We start from the raw sequence: 21,735 nt of genomic DNA, 5'->3' as shown, positions 1-21,735 counted from the left end.
GCGTGCTTGCCTGCGTACGTGGTTCTGCAGCCGAGGTCTTTTAGAAGAACTTTAAAGGGAAACTGGAATTCCACAAACTCTTGGCTATTGTGTAGACAGTCCCAAACTTGCCTGTGTGTCTAGACGTCCTTTTTAGAAAAAAAGGAAAAAGGAGGAGGAAAAAAAAAAAAAGAAACAAGAAACAGGAAAAAACCCCACAGACTTCTAGCTGGGATTACCTTTCTCACACTTGTCACCACTGATGTCCTCTCAAGGTTAGAATTCGAGCTACGTGAGGCCAGCTTAAACCAAACGCCATTTGAAAGGAGCTCTATGAAGGAACAGCAGGCACTGGAAGGAGAGCAGAAGTGCCCACAGGAACATGAACAACAGCTTGCAAGTTAACCTGCCCAGGACCTGGGCTGGTTCAAATAGCTCGCTCCAGGAGAAGTCTGAGCATTCCTTTTTTCTTTTCTATTACTATAGGATGGAGGACGAGGCAGTACTGGATAGAGGGGCTTCCTTCCTTAAACATGTATGTGATGAAGAAGAAGTGGAAGGTAAGAAATCTTGGGCTGCTGGGGAGAAAGGGTGCCTTCACAATTTGTATTCGTATGTAAAATCGGCACAGTCGGATAGCAGAGAAAAAAGGTGCCTTTGTTTTGTTGAGTAATTAATCCTAAAATTGACTGAAACACGGTAAGCTTGATCGGGGGTGAAACTGACTTTTTAAAGAAACCCTCTTTTTTCAGTTCAGCAGGGAATGTTTTGTTATATGCTGCTTGCACACATTTCCACTTCCCACAAAATCGTCTTTGCTGTGTCTTGTATAGCGGCTGTGAAATATTGGAGCTATTTGGTTTTCTTTCCTCTATGAATATAGTTTTGGCAACGTTTGCATATCACCACTGCACCTGGAAGGGCTGGAATACAGTGGCAGGTGTTGCAGATGGAGAAGCAAACTGGAAAAACCAGCAGAATTTGTACCGAGGGGGTGGACATAAGGCGGCAAGTGGACGTTATGCCTTAGGAGGCGTAGAGAGAAGGTTTTTCCCTTGAAAAGGAACTTTTTAACAGAGCAAACAGTTTCCTCACTTTTTAGGAAAAGAGTAGACTCCAAGTGCTTTAGTTTTCTCTCTAACTAAAAATGTTGTGAAATCCCAAAAGTAAAAGGAATTTAAAGGAGTTTAGTTCAGGGTTGTGGACAGTTATTAGTCTGATAGGAATGAATTATTTGCAGGAAATTCTCTTTTTCTTGTTTTATGAGGATCAGTTGACTGTGTACTTGATAAACTAGTGGGGGAGAAGGAGGCAAGGACGATAGGGTATGTACCCTACCTAGAAGGGAAAGGAGGCCAGCATTTCACCTCGCAGTGCTATCCTTCCCCTCTTGACTTAGGTATGTAATTTTATTCTAATTTCTCTATTTGCAAACAAATGCCTGTGGCCTTTTGGTTTAAAATGTTTTGAAAGGTGCAGCATTACAGCCATGTCATTGTCACCGGTAACAGACTGTAAAGGATCAAGCAGTATGAAAGAAAATAATCTCCAAAAAGATAAATTAGAACACTTACAGCAAATCAAACCAGACATTTCCATGAGAAAGCCTGTGTTTTTCTCCTCTCTTGTATGAAGTAATCTGTGCTCAGTAGCTATAAATCATCGCGTTGGGTTTAATTAGGCCATTTGCCGTCTGCAGGGTCAGAATGACAGGCGTTTTGTATTGGCCTTTTACTTGTAGAATAATTGACACTTTGGCACAGCAGAAACATTTCAGAGGAGAGAGAGGGAGAACATCTCTTACATTTTAGTATCTTAAATGTTGCCACATGCTGTTGTGGTGTGTCTTGCCCACGCGTGACACTCCAGGAATATAATACAAATTGTTGTTTGTGAAGAGCAGTGCGGGAGCATCCTTTTCACTGGCTGCAGGTGCTGTGAAAAAGGTTGTGGTGAACGCTATTAAGTAATATTTGTACGTGTGGTGTGTTTATCTCCCTGTTTCAATGTAGATAGCCTCATTTGATTTAGTTGGGCGAACAGACCGGTTGCAGTTCATCTTGCAAGGGTAAGGAGAAGAAGAGGTGAAACGAGTATTTCTGATAGCAGACGACAGGCCTCTGAGAACTGTAGCTGCTTGTCTGAGCCTCCGGAGAGACTTGGAGCTGTGTAACCAGCTCATTCCCTTGTTCGTGCTAAAGGCAGCGCCTTGATTCTTGCCGGGCTTCTGCGAATGACCTAGCTAAATCACAAAAGGAGCTGCCGCCTGTGGTGGGGCCGGCGCTGACGCGGGAGCGTCTGTCAGCGTCACCGTGCACGTATGGTGCGTGTACAATTCGGGCGGTGAGTCGCTGCTCAGCCACCTGCTCCGCTCTTCACGAGTGGGACAGCCTTGAATTCACGGCGTACCTGGCAAATTTGGGGCGTTGGCACAGCGCGAGTAATCATTAAAGGCTTTGGCACTTGGAAGAGATCGTATTTGCCTTAGAGGGGAAGATTTCCAACCTAAATGACTCTATGATTCTGTGCATCTCCTCAGCTACGTCTAACTCTCTACACATACGGGCACCCTGTATATAAGTACATTTAATGTATGTGTGTATCTATTATGCACACATGCACCCTGTGTACAGTCATAGTCTGCGTGTATAGAGTGAACTGTAGGCTCACAGAATGGTTTGGGCTGGAAGGGACCTTTCAAAGACTGTCTAGTCCATCTCCCCTGCTATGGGCAGGGACGTCTTCCACTAGACCAGGTTGCTCAAAGCCCCATCCAAGCTGACCTCGAACGCTGCCAGGGATGGGGCATCCACAACTTCTCGGGGCAACCTCTGTGCCTCCCCACCCTCACGGTCAAGAATGTCTTCCTTATATCCAATCTAAATCTACGCTCTTTCAGTTTGAGATCCAATGGAAGGGCTAAAATGTCAGGTTGAAGACCTTTGGCTGACCCTTGGTGTAGATGCTTTTAAGTCTTGCTGCTAGATTTCTGCACTGCAAGTGGAGTGGTTTCAAGGAGGAGAGTGTTCGTCTGGAGACCTGAAGGTGTTAGCTCTGAAGTGCTCTCCATTACTCCAGCCACTTTCATGGTATGGTTATAACTTGCTTTTCTAAAAGGCTTACAGTACTTGCATCCCCTGTAGAAGAAGGTAACAGCAAGCAGAATTGTTACCTCCGGGTGTATTTTTCTGATAATTTTTATTTTTAGCCTACTTTAGTGAGGAAACAACATACATATGAAGTTGTTTGCCTCTCTTGCCTCTTCTCTCCATTCCTCTTGGAATAATTTTTTGCACCTAGCAGTCAATATTGATCAAATTTCTTGGGAAGGCTCTTTAAAGCTACTCTTAATTTCACTAAATTTGTAGGAAAAGAAAAAAGCCCTGGGCAGAGAGGAGAGACCATTTTCTTTCCCCTCTGCTAGGGAAAGGGGAATTGTAACATTTATCAGAAGACAGCTGATAGTGTAGAGTTAGGGCAGTGGGACTTGGGGATTCCCCCGCTGCAGGAGTTTGCAGGAGAGGACGGGAAAACCCTACCGCAAAACTTTATAAGGTGCTTAGAAAGCAGGCTGCTTTTGTTGCTTGTGAGTGGGTTTGATTTCAAAGAGATGAAGACAGAATTTTAAAATTGTCATTTTTGAGCATCCCTCTTTTGCATGTTCTTTGCAAGAAGAGAGAAACAGCCTGATGTCATTTTATCGGTAGCTGATGACCTCATATTATGTCTGTGAGATGGAGATAGTAGCTCTGAATTACCATCTCACTCTCTAATTTGATTATGTAGTGGTGTGGGGGAGAAGGAAGGACTTTACTTTTTAAGGAGGGGGAAAACCAGGCATTTCTGGTCAGTCGGATGTTGAGACATTTTCAGCTTGGGGCAATTGTCGGTCATGCCCTTGCTGAGTAAATGTAATGTTAATAGAAACCACACATACCTGACAAAAGTATGTCCCTTTGGCCTGGTTCCAGAGACTGTTTAATGCTTCTCTAAGATGGCACCTCGGTCCGATGGTCCTACACTGGAACGCGTTGCTATTTTATTAGTGATACCAGCTGTTGACATTTGAAAATTATTCCATTCCAGCTCACCCCCTACTGTCTTTATCAGTGAGAGGGCTCAATTGATTAATTCCGTACATGTTAGTTATGAGGAGCTGCTTTGCTGGCTGTCACTGTTGTTGCGCATAAGTGCCCAGAAATGTGACTTGGGCGAGACGAGGGATCCTGGGTCCGGTTCAGAGTGTGGAAGGAAAGCAAGTGCACAAATGTAGGCTTTCTTGGGGGGAAATCAGGAAGAGGCACTGCCCTAAGCTGAACCTCCTGTGCGAGAAAACCATTCCCATTCATTTAGAGCACTGCACGTTCCTTTCCTTGAAGGTAATGACATATTGCTGTAATGCCACTGTTAGGAGTGCTGGTATGTGTGACATAAACAGATTACTTAATAGCCAATTTTGCAAGAGGGGAAAAGTAAAGCTCCACCTTATCCTTTGAGATAAGGTATTCTTGGCTCTTTAAGCGTAACTTCCCGTGGGCTTGCTGCCGCCCCGACTTCGTGGTGGGGCGGAGGATCCTTGATTTCCAGGCTGACAACTCTGTTGCTGGAAGACCGGAGGAGCGCTCCGGCTGCGTCTGTGAGGAGACGGGGACCAGCACTCGTGTCAGGGGTTTTGTCCCACGTTTCAAATGCTTTGCAAAGTAAAGGTCTCGGGAGTATTGCTTAGATACCGCTGTTGTAGGAGTGAACTCAGGAAAAGATGCTGCTACAGTGGGAACTTTTTCATGGATCCTGTTATCGTTACGGGATTTACTATATAGAGAGCCTAAACCAGGGATTTTATAACAACTTTCCATAACTACTTTTTCCATTTCAGCTGATTGCTCCCCACACTTTCCTCCTCCTTGCTTTCTATTCTCGACCCTGTTGTGTCATTGCACTTTGCTGGTAGAAAGCCTTGTGATGCCATAAGCCTAAGATTATTACTTGATGGTTCGATCAATGAGGAGAGAGGTTGAAAGGGCAAAGATAACTGTGAAAATCTTTACCTTTATTAACAGCAGGCAGAAGGTGGGAGAAATGAGCTGTATTTACCCATTTACTTTGTTTTCTTTTTCTTCTCTCATCCCCACCTTCAGTTTTTTGATCAGTGACTGTAGGCAGACCTCCATTTTCAGAAATAACCAGAAGACCTGTTTCATATCAGTTAGAGTTTTTAATGGCTTCTGAAATAAATATGGTTAAAAAATTAATCAGATAAAATCTCAGCACAGAATGTACTTCATTAATATTCTGTGCTACCTTTAATTTATACGCAGAGATAGACCAGGCTGTATTTTGCTTTGGTAAAACTGAGTCAGGCTTTGCTCGTGCAAAAAAAGCAAAACAATGAGGACTCCGGCACTGCCTTCTTGCTCTCTTTGTGTACGGCAGCTGGCACAGCTTGGGAATGGCAGGCACAGACCGGGACCTAAACGCTGCCCCGCACAGCTAGTGAAAAGGGTGGTTTGAATCTTCTCAACTTTGAAGTATCTGGATGAAAGACTGCAGATGAGCTTCCCTCCAGCTTTAATTCTCCACAGTGCTTTGCAGGGTACTGAAATGTGCTGTTAACTGGCTTGTCATAAATGAAAAGATCTAGTGCTGTGACTTCCCTGCAGACTTTTTGGTAATATGGTAAATCCCTATGGAAGAGTTGGGAGCGGTTTTTCTGTGTGTGTGTGTTAATTAAGTCAGTAGTACAGATGCTGTGAGGTCTGTGAAATATGAATCCCTCACGAAGTGGTTTATTCAGAAAATTTTGTCATTAAGATAATACCACTTTTCAGTCATTTGTTAGCTCGATGCTAGTAAATCTATGAGTGTGCTTACTATTGGCAATTTCCAGCAGGCGTCTGTGTTCCCCGTCATTGCACGGGATATGGTTCTGGTCATTGCCGATGTCTTTCATCTGTTGTCAGAAATCAGCATGAGCTTTAAAGTTGCTGGGTTTGTGTGAGAAGGTGTTGATGCCCGCCTACTTCAGGCTCTGTGAGAAAAACTGCAATCCGAGTTCAGATGGTGATAAACTGATTTTACGTAAGGTAGTGATAAGTTGGCTGTGCACGCAGGAGAAGTCGAGAAGATGTTGTAAGAACAGCTGAGTCAATATATGATGTGGTTTGCCTGTTGCAAAGGAAAGGTTGTGTTTTCTTTTAAGCGATAATAAGTTTTGCACCGACACATGCTATGAGCGTAAGGTACATGGCAGTGAAGGAAGGTGTTTCCATACCATTTTGACAGTGACTGGCTTCTTTCCACCTCTGATGGGTTTAGAAACAATCATCAGCTCTCTGACCTGGCAGTGAAACTAATTTTGCTGAGGGCCATGCTAATTAGAAAGATGGCCCTCACCTGGCACCTTACAGCCTTTGATGGGAACAACTTCTCTGAGTGAATGTTTTCAGTTACTGGAGCCATCCTGAAGCTGCTGGTCCTTACCAAAAGAGAGCAGGCGCTTGGACAGTGCGCAGTAGTCCAGTCCAGGGGCATGGGCTTCTCTTGTCTCTGTGTGCTCATGATAACGACTCTACAAAGGTCACTTTTGAAGCCCTCTCTTCTTTCATCCTTCAGTTTCTGTAGGCACTGCTCAGCATCAGCACGCGTGCAGGCTGGTGTAGCTGTGCGCCTGCTGGTTGCGTGATGGTTTGGTCCTCTCCTGGGTCATTTCAGTTAGGATTCAAGTCCAGGCTTGTTTGACTGTCTTCTCCCACCCGCCGAATATACCTTCCTCTGCCCAAGAGTTTTCTTCTAAGGTACAATAATACTGGATATGACAGTTCAGGATGGATGTTGAAGAACCGATACAGTCTGTGCTCAGTCTTCAGATGTGTGCCCCAGGTGTGCTGATTACTCTTCCTGAATTTTTCTGGGATATTTAAAATTAAAAGGTAACACGGAATATATTGGGGAGGCCCAGTCGCAGCTGTAAAATGTACAATGCCAGCGTTTGCTCTGTTTGGCTGTATGTAGCAAACTCTGTTGTGGGTTTTGCCCGTTCACTGAATTGACGGGTCTTCAAGAGGCGTGCTCCATGCCATAAATCAAGGCATAGAGAAGTAGCAAAGGTAAACGACAGAACCCACTTGGCAAACAGGGAAAGATATTGAGGCAGAAAGTGGAAGATACCCGACCCCGTGTCGGCGTTGGGTTCCTTCAAGCTTGGCCGCATCAAACAGTCACAGCCTTTGTGTAGCTAGGGAACTTAGGAGCATCCTTCCCTCTCTGCGTGCCCAGAACTAGTGGAGCTGGGCTTAATCTGGAAACTGATGCTAGGGTTGTTTCTGTAGCTTGCTAGGATAAGTGCAGTCCGTACACTAGTTCGGTCATCGTCTCAGCCTTTGCGAAGGTCTGTCCCTTCCTTTTCTTTGCGCGATGTTCCTGTCTGCTTGCACAATGCCGGGAGAACTTTCTTAGCAGTAAAAAGAGGCTGAGAAGGGGGATAAGGAAGCTCAGGCGCTTCCTCGAGGGAAGCATTGTGCTGCTGGAGAGGTGTTGGGAGGACTTTGTGTGAACGGGGCTCCCGCCGGCAAGCACCATGTTATTTGCATTCCTTTGCAATGCCTTGCTGGCAGCAGCTCAGCCTTCTAGTAACCCCGGCTCCAGCCGCAGTCTGCCTTTCATAAAACACACTGCAGCCTCTATATGTTTAATTGTAACTGCAGCGTTGGAATCAAGGTTTGCTTGCAGCGGGGCTGTTTTTCTGTCTCGTGATGCGGTACTACGGAGCGGGGCAGTTTTGAGGACTTGGTATGAGCTGCCTGGCACTTTGCAAACCCAAGGAAACAGGATGGTGGTTTGGGTAGATCTCTGCCCGGCAGGTTGCAGTTGTATATCTTGTTTTTGTTGCTACCCTGTGCCCAGCCTTTGCTATATCTTGTATTTGTTGCTAACCTGTGCCCAAGCTTTGCTGGTTGTTCTTCAGGCTTTCGACAATGTGCTACTCCATGCAGTCATTGACGGTGATTAGGAGTTCAGGCTCTAAAAAGACCACGGCGTTTGCTTCAGAGTTCGGAGCGCAGATTTCAGCAACGTGCCTTGCTGTTGCTTCTGCGCAAGTGGTAAAGCAGCAGCCAACCTCTGGTACCCAGAAAGCGGTTTGAGGTTCTTTCTCTGGAACGGGGGCAGCGCTTGGATACCTTAAGTCATTATACCACAGCTCTTACTTATATTGGAGGGTGGTCTAAAGCCTACCTGCATCTGTGAACTTAATAGTGCCAAGTACAGCTTGGTATTCATTTAGTTAGCCTTGGTAATTAATGAGATGGAAATACAGAAAACGAGGCCAAGATTTTCAGCCAAGGTGGACTATTTTGGGTGGTCATTTGGGGCATTTTGGAAGCGAACATAATTTTAAAGGAACCGTGGCCAGTGCTTGAGGCAGATGCCAGAAAATCCAGAGGTAGCATGCTTCAGAGCAGTTTGGCCTAAAACTTAAATCAAAAGTCCAGCATGGCTCCCCTCCTCTGCCCTGTTCCCCAGAGCCGTGGGTTTTTAAGTCTTCCTTTTCTTTCCCTGGAATCCAAGCAGTACTGGCCAGATTAGATCAGATCACAGCAGGACAGGTTTGGTGGCTTCTGTAACCTCTCGCAGCTCCAAAGAAGAGAGAAAGAAAAGCAGCTTATGGGGTTGTGGGTAAGAGTTTCGCAATGGCTTATATAAAGCTCAGTGAGAATACCCCAAACACGTTTGTTATTCTGTCTAAACAATGTCCACCCGTTAATTCATTGCCAACTTCCGTATGTTTTCCTATCTCAGAGCAGTACTTGATAGCTGTCATCAACGTGTGTCTTCTGGGCTTCATATTCTGATCCTTTCCCAGCAATTCCTAGTGTGGTTTTTGGTGACTGACTTGGTCTGCTCCTTCTAAACAAACAGGGCTTGTAGGATCTTCAAGAAATCACATGAAGACCTCATTTCATTTTTTCATTTTTTCATTTTCTTTTCCTGTTTAGATATTCTTGACTTTATGCGAGCTCTGTCTTTTAGAACTGTGCCCGTTCTTCAGGGCACAGTGCTAACTCACCTTTTAAACATGCTTCACGGGAGCAGCCTCTGAATCTTGTTAGGAATCTGGCAGTTCAAGTCTGGGTCATTGATGGGTAGCAAACGAGCGTACGTTTGAAAATTGAGAAGTGCAAGCTTTAGACAGATGGCTAGGAAGACTTTCCTTCTGCCTAACTATAGCGTTGTTACGTGGGAACTTTTTAAAGACTGCAGAGGTCACTTTATGTAAAGATAAAACTGACCTTTTGTAGATATTGAAGTTCTAGAAGCCTGATGTTATAAAAGAAGGAAAAAAAATTCTCTGATTTACATGCTGTTTTCGCCTACGCAGCTCAGTTCCCTGCCCCTTGTAGTGATTTTAGTGAAGGACTGCACATGAAGATGTGAAGAGCAGTAATACAAATACGTAAAACGATCTTTGGACAAGTTCCCTGCTCAGTTAGGTTACTGGATCTTCATTGCTGATGCTGGGTCCTTTCTTGAACACTTCCATCTTAGCCATGAATTTGGGGCTCTTTTCTCAGAGCTGGCAGAATTGAGGAGAGCCCTGTTGTTTCTAATCTATTGTCCCTTCCTATTTCGTCTTGTCAGCTGCATAGTAGCTTGGGTTTTGTCTCTCGGAGCCCCTGCCTTCTTTTTTGCCCTTTACTGCATCTCTCTCATTGCAGGCTGTTCTCCTCATGGGTTGTGAACCTCCTACTCAACCTTATGGTTGTCCTTTTACAAGTATTTGGTCCCATCACCTGATGGATTCACAGTGACCCTTTTCTTTGGCCAACTGCCACGTACCACGGAAGAATTAGTTTATCGCATACTACTGTTGTTTTAAAGGCCCTTACGCCTGCGGGCCTTCTCGATCACAGTTTTTTTCAGCCGCCTGGTTACAGACTTGTGCTGCTTTACTCCGGTCTTTTCCATACAGCCGTGATTTCTTCTGCTTACCTGATCAGTAAGTTTTTACTCGCCTGGAAAATCAGTCACTTGAATACGAGGATGTTCTGAAAACTGTGGGGATGGAGGGGTGAGCCCGTCTAGAGGATTGGTTGTGGTTTTGTTTTGTTTTCTTTTGAGTTTCAGTGTCTGTGTTCATATGCGTGAATGGGAATAGTACTTAGCTCTCGCACAGTGCTAGGGGAAATCGCGGTGTTCCTTGTTTGTAACGCATGAACCAGCCGCGTTTGCTGCCAGGACTTGTGAAGTTCCGTGTCTGTTCTCCTACCCAGAATTTACACCTTCCTTATGCGTCGTTGGAAACGTTCCCATTTGCCTGTTGTTTTTGTGGCCTGCGTTTTCATCCGGGGGGAAATTAATGCTCTTCCAGATCACTCCCGGGAAGTTTCCAGGTGAAATACGATGACCGCGTAGGAGGGAACGGGAGAGTCGTTTCTGTTCCACCGGTGCAAACAGCTGTCCGAAGCGGGGTGTCGCGCAGGCTGTGTCCCCCATCCCGCGGCAGCCTGGCTGTGCCGGGACACAGCCGTACGCTGGAAGGTGGAATTGGTCGGGACGCAGGGTCTGCGCCTGCTCCTCTGCTAGCACCGGTCCCGGGAGGTGTTCGCCACCTGTAACCCCTTTAAAATCAGGTAGAGTTAAGGGCGCTGGGCACGTGATGGCGTGGCCTTTTGTTCTTATTTCTTGAGCTGATTTGAAACTAAGCAGGGCTTAGTTTGGGACTTGCTTAGTGCTACTTTTAGTATCTCGCCTTTAAAATGGATCATCCCTGTGATTTATTTGTCCTTCCGGGCCGTCGGCTTTTTATGTCACGTATTTCCTTCGATTCTCCCACGGAACGCGAAGCTTGTTTGAAAAGCAGCCGCGGAAAGCCGCGCTAGCCCGGCTGTAATCCCCGGCGGCGCGTCGGCTGGTGCCCCGTCTCGCCGCGCGCTTGGCGGTACGCCGACCCCTCGCCGCGCCGTCTTCTGCTGACGAAGCACGTGGCGGGCTGCATCCCCTGCCCGTCTCGTGTGACTTCGGGGCTGCGGTCGGTGCAGATTCCTACATGTCAGGCATCGCGAGGGAGCAAGTTTTCATAACGTTAGCAGCTCATTAGCGGTAAAGAGTGAAAGCCATACGCTCCCGGGATGCGTCAGAAGCCACATCAATAGGTAAAGCTTCCCCGCCTTGGGGGTATGCTGTGCTTCAAATCCGTCCAGGTATGAGACTGATAGCCAGGCTATGGAAACGGGCAGAGAAGGGCTCAACTTTACCTGCCTGGGTGGTCTTGTAGGTCAGCCATGCCCCAAAGTTAAATGGCAGGGGCATCCTGAGCGAAGCCCTTCGTTCCGGTGGCCCAAAATATCTGTCCCTGTCTTCTCTGAGAGCCCGGGTACACCGAGCTGCCCAGTGCGGGAGGTGCGAGTGGCCAGAGCTTGCGCAGAAGAGGTTGGCTGTGTAGACATGTCAGGTGTAACCACATGAGCCTGTCCAAGCCTGATGGGTTTTAATGCGACTCTCTCGGTTCTTCGGAAAGGAGCCCTGAAAGTTAAACCAAGGGCCAGGTGAAAACTGCTAATACTCCGCTCGTTTTCATTGCTTTATAAATTTTTAATGTTAGGTTTTGATCTTGTTTCTTTCTAAGGTGCCAGCCTGAGATTCTTCACGGGCTAGTCTGACCGGCTCTAAGTCTCAACAACCCTGGTCATGTGGAAGGGATTCCTTCTTAGATATTATGCACCAGGCAGACTTTATCCCTTGATCCTGTAACTTTTGGCTCCTTTCTCCAAATGACCAAGTTTTGCTTTTGCTAAGGAAAAGCCGTTGCACTGTCACCATTTCCTTGAAAGAGTTAGTGCTTAAAAATGGAGAGCATCATAAATAATCTCTTTCAGCTTGTCTGTGGATATCTAGAATGATAAAAGAATTTCAGTCTTACACTGTGTCAGGCTTGAAGTCTGCACTTGGTCATGCACTAAGATTGCAGAAAGCTGTAGACTCAGCTCAGTGTCCAGGTTAACGCAGAGACCTCAGGCACAAAGGGTATCATCACACTTAGATAATCTAATTGTATCTGCTGATTTACCTTTGTTTTTTTTTAACTTTTTTTTTTTCTTTTCCTTATGCTAAGGCTAGGATTCCAGTTTGCATTCCCTGTAACACAGGTTTGCTGGTAGTACCCTACATTTGGATTACTACTATGGTCACTGATAATCTATTACATGTATATGTTGAAATATATAATACAAAAGGCTTTGTGGAAAGACTGTTGTTGCAGGATGAAGCTCCCCAGAATCACCTCAATTCAAACTTCATGAGAAACCTGAGCTTTACAACCCTCCGTAGGTGCATCACACATCAGGTCTATTCTGTATGATTCTTCTGGGAGGAACTGGTTTCTTACCAAGGATGTGGTAGGAAGCGATAACGCTCTTTAAGGCAAATGTGGTTTCAGAACTAGTTTGGGAAACAACACTTGAACTATGAATTTCTCTCTATATAGAGGTTTTTGGTCGCTTGCTGCCTGTGTTGTAGCACAGATAGATCCTCGTGTTTCGAACAATATGGATGGCTGGTGCTTCACAGGCATGGGGACGTGCAATTTTGGGGCTGAAATGATTGCACAGAGAGTGGGTAATTCCCCTGCTCCCAGCACGCTTCTCCTGGAGGCAGATCCCAAGGTTTCTTCATCACGTACATTTAACCAGACCCTCGGCTGACGATGCCAAGCTTGTCCTGGTTTTTTCCCAGCCGTGCTCCCCCTCGCTTGGCAGTGGACAGGGCAGCCGCATAGTGCGTGCACTGCACGTACACCCTGCCCCTCGGTCTCTAAACAGCGGCTGTCCTTTCTTCCTTGGACAGAAGAGGATCCTCGCTGACAGGCAGTTCAGGTTTGATTCCAGCCCTGTGCCACAGCGACTGCAGAAACACCTAGGCAGAATTACGGGGATAGAGGTATAGGAACCTGGTGTCTTTGATGCAGGTCCTGGCTTTTCCTACCGAGAAAGCCTTGTGAAGCTTTCTGCAAACCTCAGTGGGCGACGGGCAACGAGTGCCTGAAAGACTGGGATTGTATAGGTAGGAGGTCATCAGGCCGTGCTAACACACGCATTTGGCTACCTAAACACAGACGTGGAACTAACAGGTAGCTGAAGCTTTACCAGCTCAGACAACTTCAAGCCTGCAGATTTCTTACTGGTTTTATTTTTCAGTAGACTTTTTTTCCTCCTACGTTTACGTTTCTTTAACCCCCACGTTTCCTTAAATGGAATAATTTGGAAAAGAAATAGCGTGGTGTTGCACGGAGGCGGTAGTGCTTTGGGCAGGGTGCCTGGAGCTGCTGTCTTCTGCACGTGCCGTCAGAGTCAGCGTATGAGCTGCTGTGGTGTGCACGGCGTGAAATTCGCGTAGTTTCGTTCCCAGGACGTCAAGATGACCGTGCTTGGCCAGGATGGCGAGAAGAGATGAACAGATACTCTTGCAGGCAGGGAGGGAATGCTGCATTTTACAGAACTTAAATCTGGTAATACATGAGTGGGTTTTCACCGGTAAAACTGACTCAGGGAGTCTACTGTGCCCAAACTCTAAATCTGGACTCTGAATCATGAGCTGCTATTCTTTAATAGCTCTTAATAAAGCAAAAGATGTGGTTTCAACCAAAATTTTTCCGGGGGAAAAATACCTCTCTGATGATGACTACTTCTTGCTCTATTAATAATCAGATGAAACGATTTTGCTCTCTATTTGGTGCACAGTAAAGTTTCTCCTCAGGCACGAGAAGCTAACTTCAAAAGTTTTACCTACAGCAGGTGTAAGTTCAAGGAAGCCACGACCCACCGCTGTCCTTCAGAATAGAAAAGGTGCTACTTTGACCTGCAGGTCTTGCTGCGCGTCTTACCTACGGGATTTTGGTGTTGTGAAATACGTGCCTCCGGTCGACCAAAACAGTTCTAAAATTTAACGAAGTGCCCACAGAGGCTGATTATTTTCCTGGGGGAGAGCGGCGAGGGCGATGGGAGCAGCCCCCAGAAAAGGCTGTGAATGCAGTAGGGGCCACAGGAGAAGACTGGCAATTGGCCCGTGTCGGGTGTGCAAGAGAAAATCAGGGCTGAGCGGGACCTGGATTACCAGGACTTTAGTACTCTGCTCTGTGCTTCCCACCCTCCGCCAAAGCCGTAGGGTAATAGCGCGGTGCGTGTGTGTCACGTTAAATTTATCAGGCATTACCATTTGCAGTCAATAGTTCTCATGGGAAAGGCTCCGTTACCCCGGTGAGTAGGAAATGTCTCAGAAACCCAGTGCATTGAGAGTATGTGTCAATTGTTTCCTTCCAGGCGCTTTGGGAAGGGAGCCTAGAAGTTTGTCTCAGCATTCGCAACAATATAAAGGGATGCCAAGCACTTAAAGTACGCAGAAAAGGAAAATGTCTTGCTTGGCCTCCCTGAACAGGCTGGGAGGTGGGATGGGGAGGGGAGGGGGGAGACAAAAAGCAACATGAAGTAAGTCTCTCCCTTGCAGAATAGGGAAAAGCAGCCAAGTAATGCAGTTGTTTGCCTGCGTCTATACAACTTAGCTTCGTGTTACCAAAATCTGTACTGTGCACACGTGGTCAAAAGATTAAAGAGATTGTCCAGTTCTGTTGGCAGCATATTAAAGTATTAAGACTACAGGCTTACTATGATGTATTTCTATTATCAAGCTGACCACAGAATTAGTGATTCAAAGGAGGACGTTGTTTTAAGACAGATACCGGAATCGCCCCATCCTTATGCAGCCTTGGGTCCAAGAATCCCTCGGGAAGAGCTCCCGCTGCCCTCTCTGTCCTGGGGCCACCGTTACCCTACAGCTCCTGCTGGTGCTCAGATGAGGTTTCCCCTTCTCCGTCCCTCTGCAGCGTTTATGCCATCTGCCATGGTAAAGCTGACGTTTCCAGTTGCTGGAACAGCTTTCCTTTGTGGCGGCAGAGGTAAAAGATACCTGCAGGTGTTGATCTGCAAGGTCTCGCTGCAGATGCCTCCGGCTCTCGCCGTTCCCTCGGTGCCGTGAGCCCGTCGCTCCGAGATGGCGGTGCCGGCACCCTGGGCTGGAGGCAGCAGGTGCGGGTCCCTTTTCTTCTGTCCCTGTTGTCCTGCCTGACTTTGGACCTTGCTTGACCCCGGATTTCTGTTTCTTTTTTTGTCCTGCTCCCTGAGATGGTGAGTTATCAGTGTCTGGTACCATACCGGACAGTTGTACAGCTGTTGGCGCAGCAGGAGATGAGCATGTAGTGGTGGAATTTAATATCTGAGCCTAGGTAATACTGCCTAAAAAGTAACTGTACCTTCACTCAGAGAGATTTTCACTAGCCCTTTGTCGCTGTTAGTTTATATCTTGTTATCACAGACACTATATATCTTTATGTCTGTCTAACTGTTTTATTTATTTAGTATGGCCTTCCGCATAGTTACCACCAGTACATAAACTTGAACTTGCTGTAGCACTCTAGCCGCCAGAAGGATGATGGGATCCGTTTCGGGGCCATCACGGGCGCTGTCGCACCGTCGTGTCTGCAAGCGAGAAAGGAATTTCTTTACACGCCTTTGCTTTCTATTACAATTTCCGTATAACAAATAACTTTGGAGCCAGAGTGTATCACACTTACTACCAGTCTGGGGATGAACATATTTTTTCAAGTGATTGTATTGGAGAAGAGTTTTTTTTTTCTTTTCATTTTGTTGGTCTTTGAGAATTAAGAATGCAGTGTTTAAGAAGCCTTTTTCAGATGCTTTTTTATACTTAAGTAACTCAACAGGAGCATGCATTTAAAATTTCCAGTTTATCCTTTGTGTTTGCTTTTCAAAGGAGCTGCTGCTGGAGATCTGTATACCTCGGTGGTCTCGCTGGGCTATAGAGCACCTATGTAGACAGCTATGAGAGACAGTGTAGTATGCATAGGGTGTGAACTGTTTTCTTAAGCTTCTGGCCCCATCCTTGCGTACAGCTCATCATTCCGTTATTGGCAAAGCCCTTGGGGAACTCAGCTAGCTATTTTAAAGTTGCTAGCAAGGAGGGCTGCTCTGGTCAAGCAGCTTTTTACAAGACCTCGGATGCTTTCAGTGTGAAAATTCACATGTGAAAAAGGTGAAGGGCTCTCCAGGCTTCACAGCTGGCCTGAAGAGTGTGTGGAGTTCGAAATGGCAAATGCAGGGTTGTTTTTCATTGAAAAGTCAGTTTGTTATGGAAATCGGGTATTTTGTGCCTCCATTTTCAGTTGTTGAGTCTCAGGGATTAGGTTTATCGTTAAGGAGGAATTAGAGACGCGTGTTTAGCAGTGAAGTGGACTGGTGGCTGCAGACTCTGGCTCTCCTGTGGCGCTGGCATTTCCAGAGCAGCTTCCCGTGTCGTGCAAATAGGTGGTTCATCTGGAGCCCGGTAACGCTGCTGAAAAACAAACAGTAATAATAGGCGCAACTTGCAGGTGAAAGGAAAGAGCAATGCATACTCTGTAATGAGGGAAAACCGGTGGAGATGGGTCGGTGGCCAGGGCCAGTTGTCTCTCTAACTTTCTCAGGCGTGTGACTTCTATCAAGTGAAGCCTGACTTCTGTTACACGCTTGACTTAATTCTTATTCCTGAGCGAAGGGGAGCGTATGGCTGCTGCAAAAGAGAGGTGGACGCAGCCCTGAGCTGAACGGAGAGGCGTTGCGGAGCTCCGTGTCCGGTAATGCAGAAGCACATCTCGTCTGGCTTCAGACGCCGTCGTCTTGTTGGGTGCCCACCCATTTGACAGAAGTGCCCGTGGTTTCAGGAGTGATGCCGTTCCACATTGTGGAGCGCTTTTCAGGAGAGTCTGTCGGTTGAATATCTTCTGTGGCAGATACCTGTAGGTGCTTGGAGTTGGGACTGAGGGGTATTTTGGCTGTGAAACTTTGGATCTGAAAGCCACAGCAGTCATGGCAGCGGGGATCTGAAGGCTGCCCTTCGGGGGGTCTGCCCTCTCGCTGGGGAGGCAGTCGCCAAATGAGTCGGGGTGGCAGCTCCAAAAGCCGTAGCCTCTGCCTTCTCTTGAACGTGTCATCTGGTGTGCTCGCGTGGGCTTTTAATAGCCGTGCATTCATGCAAGGTGTAAGCATGGGCTAAGAATAGATGGATGCGCGGCGACCGAGGCAGTGACTCCACAGACGGACAGCTCTGGGAGCAGAAGTAAATGACTGTACCTACAGATAAATACATTGGTTCTTACGTGCGTTTGCGGCTCGTTCGTTCAGATAAATGTACGTCAGTCAGTAATACGGCATGCGTGTTTATCTGAAACTCTCTGCTTGGCTACACTGAGACATGAGTGGGGAAACCAAATTTGGTCAAAAACATAGAGTACAGCTATCATTTATCAAGCGTTAAGTCAGAAGGAGCTGTTTTTCAAAGCTTGCAGTTAGATGTCTGAATTATCTGGGCACAGGTATTTACATATTTATGTATAAAGATATTTATCCCAAGTTGGTAGAAGTGCAGAAAGCCCTGAAAATAAAACATTTTTATCAAACTCATCAAAAAGACAACAATTGGCAAGTGTAGTTTAAGTGCTTTAGTTTGAAACAAAAGTCTACATGAAAGGGAAAAGGCATACTTTGTGTTTACAGTCAACATATGCAATTTGGCACTTACTCTTTTATTACTTAATTTTTATTTTGGAAAGTGTCAGGTACTTAGGAGTTTACAGTAACTTATCTTAGTAAGTCCTTCCTCATCTGCTGTGTTATAATAATACCTTAATGGTACTTTGACACTTGTTCTACAATGGACTACATAGTCAAGTGATGGAAATTCTGTTGCTTTAAGCTCTTCAATTAAGCTGGATCAGTTTGCACAAGGTAGGTGTTAAGTCCAGCCAATGTATTTGGTAAAACAAATGGAAAAATTATCGTAGACTGTTTTTGAAGAGCACTGTATTCAGTATTGCAAAATGAGTATGAAGGCCTTCTGTGGTTTTTATTTTTATTTTTAAATGAGTCACAAGGATAGAATAATTATCAGAGAGTCTGCACTGGCATGCACTCTCAGAAATGACTGTACAAAAAATACTTTTCCAAATGGTAGCTGAAGAGCTCCTAGCTCACGTTTGGAGACAAGAAATACAGTACTAATTAATGTTAGGCCAGCAAAGAAAGATACTTCTCTTGCCTGTTGGAATGAAACGCAGCATGAACTGTACTGGCCAGTGATGCAGTCGAAATTAATATTTGCTGTGCTTGTGTTCCCTAGGTCATCACACTATTTACATTGGGGTCCACGTGCCGAAGAGCTATAGGAGAAGGAGGCGTCACAGAAGAAGACCTGGGCACAAAGAAAAGAAGGAAAAGGAGAAAATCTCTGAGAACTACTCCGACAAATCAGACGTAGAAAATGCTGATGAGACAAGCAGCAGCATCCTTAAACCGCTCAGTAAGTACTGGTTTCAGTTGTCGCTCACTACAGCGGTCTGTTGTCTAGTGATCTGCTCCTGATCTGATCACGGAGGAGGAAACTGGATCCACGAAAACAGTTGTCTCATGTTGCAGGGTCAGAGTAGTCTTAATCAATAGCTGCTGAATGGTTGCTGTGGCTTGGAAAACGTACGGGCAGGAGCAGACATTTCATCCCTCCGTATCACCCGAGTTTGCTTCTGAGCTAATGCCAGCAAGGAACAAGCCAAATTTTAAAAAGCAATTTGACACTGGGTGTAAAGAGATAGCAAGGAGATGCAAAGACTGAGTAGATGCCTAGACAGATCTATTGCAGCTTCTGCCCCAGCTCTCAGGATGTGCACCCTCTCGAGAATTCAAGCACCCCGTGGTTTCAGCTAGAAACGGCCTCGCAGGAGCAGGTTGATGAGAAGCACCAAGACCACTGCTATAGACTGAGAGAAACATACCTACTTGGGATGTGGCTTCGTTGTATCTATAACTTGTGGTGCTAGTAGGTCTTTTCCCTTCAGTAGTTAACCAATTTTAAGTTTTGCAAACAAAAAGAATAATAAAATGTAGCGTTACTGTATGTTTGAGTATCTGTAGGGGTTGAATATCTGAATTTTGGTAGGCAGATGAGGTCCATTTTCGATGCCCTATACCTCCATTCGTACTGAAATTGTTCACCAGAGGAGAGAGATCTTTATCTAACGTCATCACTACGCAGCTCTTTGGTAATATCATAGGCGACTGTCATAAGGTCCCATTCCTCTTGCTGTCTTCTCTGTTGGCCACAAGGTTGTTCTGAAATCTGCGGGATGGCTGCTTAAATAGAACTGGGAGAGAAATGGTGACAGCCTGCTAAACTGGGAACATGCTAACAGGGTTTGAATATAAGAGAACAGCCCAGGATGCGATATAGATCAGATTATTGAGGCTAATTCCGGATGGTTGGAGTTTCATTAAGGAACTTGTTTGTAAGTGGGGAAAATGCTTCCAGAGAGAGAGAGGGAGAGGAGCAAGCAGGGGTCACACAACGTGATCTTTGATCGAAAAAAATGTGAATTTTTCGTTCTGAGATTATGTTGCTGGATAGTTGCTGTATATAAAGACAGTAACATAGCGTCGCATCAGTCATGGCTTTAGCCCAGGGCCTGTTACTTTTGCTGATGCAGATACTTCAGAGAGCAGCAACTGGAAAGGAAGGCAAGTCACAAAGTCCACTTGCTCTTCGTCGCTCTAGTTCCCTAGTTGTTCCAAGGAAGTTTACTTAATGCTCAGAAATCAGGAGTTGGTTTTACACCGAAAGACATAATCACCTGTCTTCAAGAACTCTAGATATTTTAAGTGTAATTTTTATATTTCCATCTCTGTTGTTTGCTGTGCAGGTGACCAGATCTGTAGAAATTCCTTTTTGGCCTCTGGATGTATCGATATCCTAGGGGAATTGTTTCAACAAGCTAATTGTGCCCGTGGTTGACAACCTGTGTCTTCCATCAGGTTTTGATTTACTGCCTTTCATTTTGTTCATCCTTGTTCCTCTTTTGTGTCATTTGAGAAAGGGTTAATGGTATTTTTTCGTCTTTTGTTTCTATAGATTAGTATGTTCTTGTCTACTCTTTATCTGCACATAAAAATGTGTACTCTTTTCATCTTTCTCTATCTGAGAATTTTCCCATAGTCTTTTCCACCCTGACCTCTTTGCACTACATATTTTCGCAGTGGGATCACTTAAATACCACACAATATTCCAGGTGTCCCATGCAATAGCATTAATACTACATCATTTGTAACTTTTTCTGTATTGTTCACTGTCTCACGTATCCAGATACTTTACCAGGTTCTTGCAGGGACTTGCTGTTTTACGCTGGTGGCCAGATCTTTTTACGAACTGGCACAGTTAATTTAGAACACTGTAAAGGATAGGAGTAGTTCAAATTACTGTCTCGAATTTCCAAACATTGAATTACCTGTTGCCTCATATCCCCGGGTTTTTTTTCCCTTCTGAAACTCTTGTCCTCATAGCTGACCTGAGTTTTTTGTTGCCTACGCTTCTTTTGCTTGCTAACAAGCCTTTCTTCTCTAGTTCTGCCTATGGAGTAATGCCAGTCTTCCTTCAGAAATTTCTGCTGTTCCGCCTTTTATGTTCTCCATCATTTATAAATGGCTCTTCATTTCCATTTTGTCTTCTGTCTCTTAGGTGGTTGCTGCTCTGAGACAGTTCTTGGATATTCAGACTGTTCCAGGTTTAGATGTCTCTTACTGGAACTTTGATGAAGGCTTTTTGAGGGTCTGAATGGCTTATGTGCGCCATGTATCCAGCTGCTGTGTTCGCTCTCAGTCATGGCAAGTGTGTCCAAGAGAAGACTAGTTCTCTTCAGACAAAGCTTACCAGTTTAGTCTGCTATTCATTACTGGCAATCACGGCAAGCAATCTCAGTCTTTTTCAGTCTTCTTCTGTTAATAGTAAATGACTGAAGGGTATGTGGCTCAAATTCGGTTTCAAAAGAGTAAGAATATAAGAAACAAAGAACTGGGGAATTTTGAACAGCAGTTTTAATGGAATTGGGAGAAAGCTGAAATGAAATACATTACATATATTTGAGACAGCTGTCAGTAGAGAGTATGTGGCATCAGAAGCTGAAATATCTGTTAGGGCTGTGTGGTTTAGTAGAGTGGGGCAGAATGAAGGTATTCGCTACGGAGTAGCAGTGCCAGTTGGCCAGTGACTGCAGTGTGGCCAGGAAGGAGGGAGTTTTGGATTTTGCTTTTCTTCTTTGAAAGGGGGGAAAAAAAAAAAACAGAAACTGAGCAAGAAGTGAAATGCAGAGAACGGAGACAACCAGAGAGTGAGCATTGGTCTAACATGCTTCAGGTCATTTTAGAGGGATCAATGATTATGAAGGGACTGCATCTGTCAGAGCTAGGTCAGCTCTGCAGGGGCTTGCTGGATCATAGATTCATAGCGTGGTTTGGGTTGGAAGGGACCTTAAAGATCATCTAGTCCCAACCCCCCTGCCATGGGCAGGGACACCTTCCACTCAACCAGGTTGCTCAAAGCCCCATCCAACCTGGCCTTGAACACTGCCAGGGATGGGGCATCCACAGCCTCTCTGGGCAACCTGTTCCAGTGCCTCACCACCCTCACAGTGAAGAACTTCTTCCTTACATCTAATCTACATCTACCCTCTTTCAGTTTAAAGCCATTACCCCTTGTCCTATCACTACATGCCCTTGTAAAAAGTCCCTCTCTGGCTTTCTTGCAGGCCCCCTTTAGGTACTGGAAGGCTGCTGTAAGGTCTCCCTGGATCCTTCTCTTCCCCAGGTGGAACAACCTCAACTCTCTCAGCCTGTC

At 45.7% G+C, this 21,735-nt stretch overlaps 1 protein-coding gene across 1 annotated transcript in view; it reads left to right on the top strand.

Moving 5' to 3' along the window:
- Positions 1 to 444: 444 nt before the first annotated feature.
- Positions 445 to 21,735, top strand: part of SLC4A4 (solute carrier family 4 (sodium bicarbonate cotransporter), member 4) — a 158,739-nt gene continuing 137,448 nt past the window's right edge. Inside the window, exons 1-2 of the mRNA XM_010575495.1 lie at positions 445 to 539; positions 18,199 to 18,378. Coding sequence (XP_010573797.1) covers positions 467 to 539; positions 18,199 to 18,378 — 253 coding nt within the window. The 5' untranslated portion in view covers positions 445 to 466. The remainder of the gene's footprint in view (positions 540 to 18,198; positions 18,379 to 21,735) is intronic.

This window comes from Haliaeetus leucocephalus, unplaced genomic scaffold, assembly GCF_000737465.1.
Source record: "Haliaeetus leucocephalus isolate CR32 unplaced genomic scaffold, Haliaeetus_leucocephalus-4.0 Scaffold484, whole genome shotgun sequence".
NCBI lineage: Eukaryota > Metazoa > Chordata > Aves > Accipitriformes > Accipitridae > Haliaeetus > Haliaeetus leucocephalus.
Note: the sequence above shows the minus strand (reverse complement) of the source record. Positions and strands in the feature narration are given on the sequence as shown.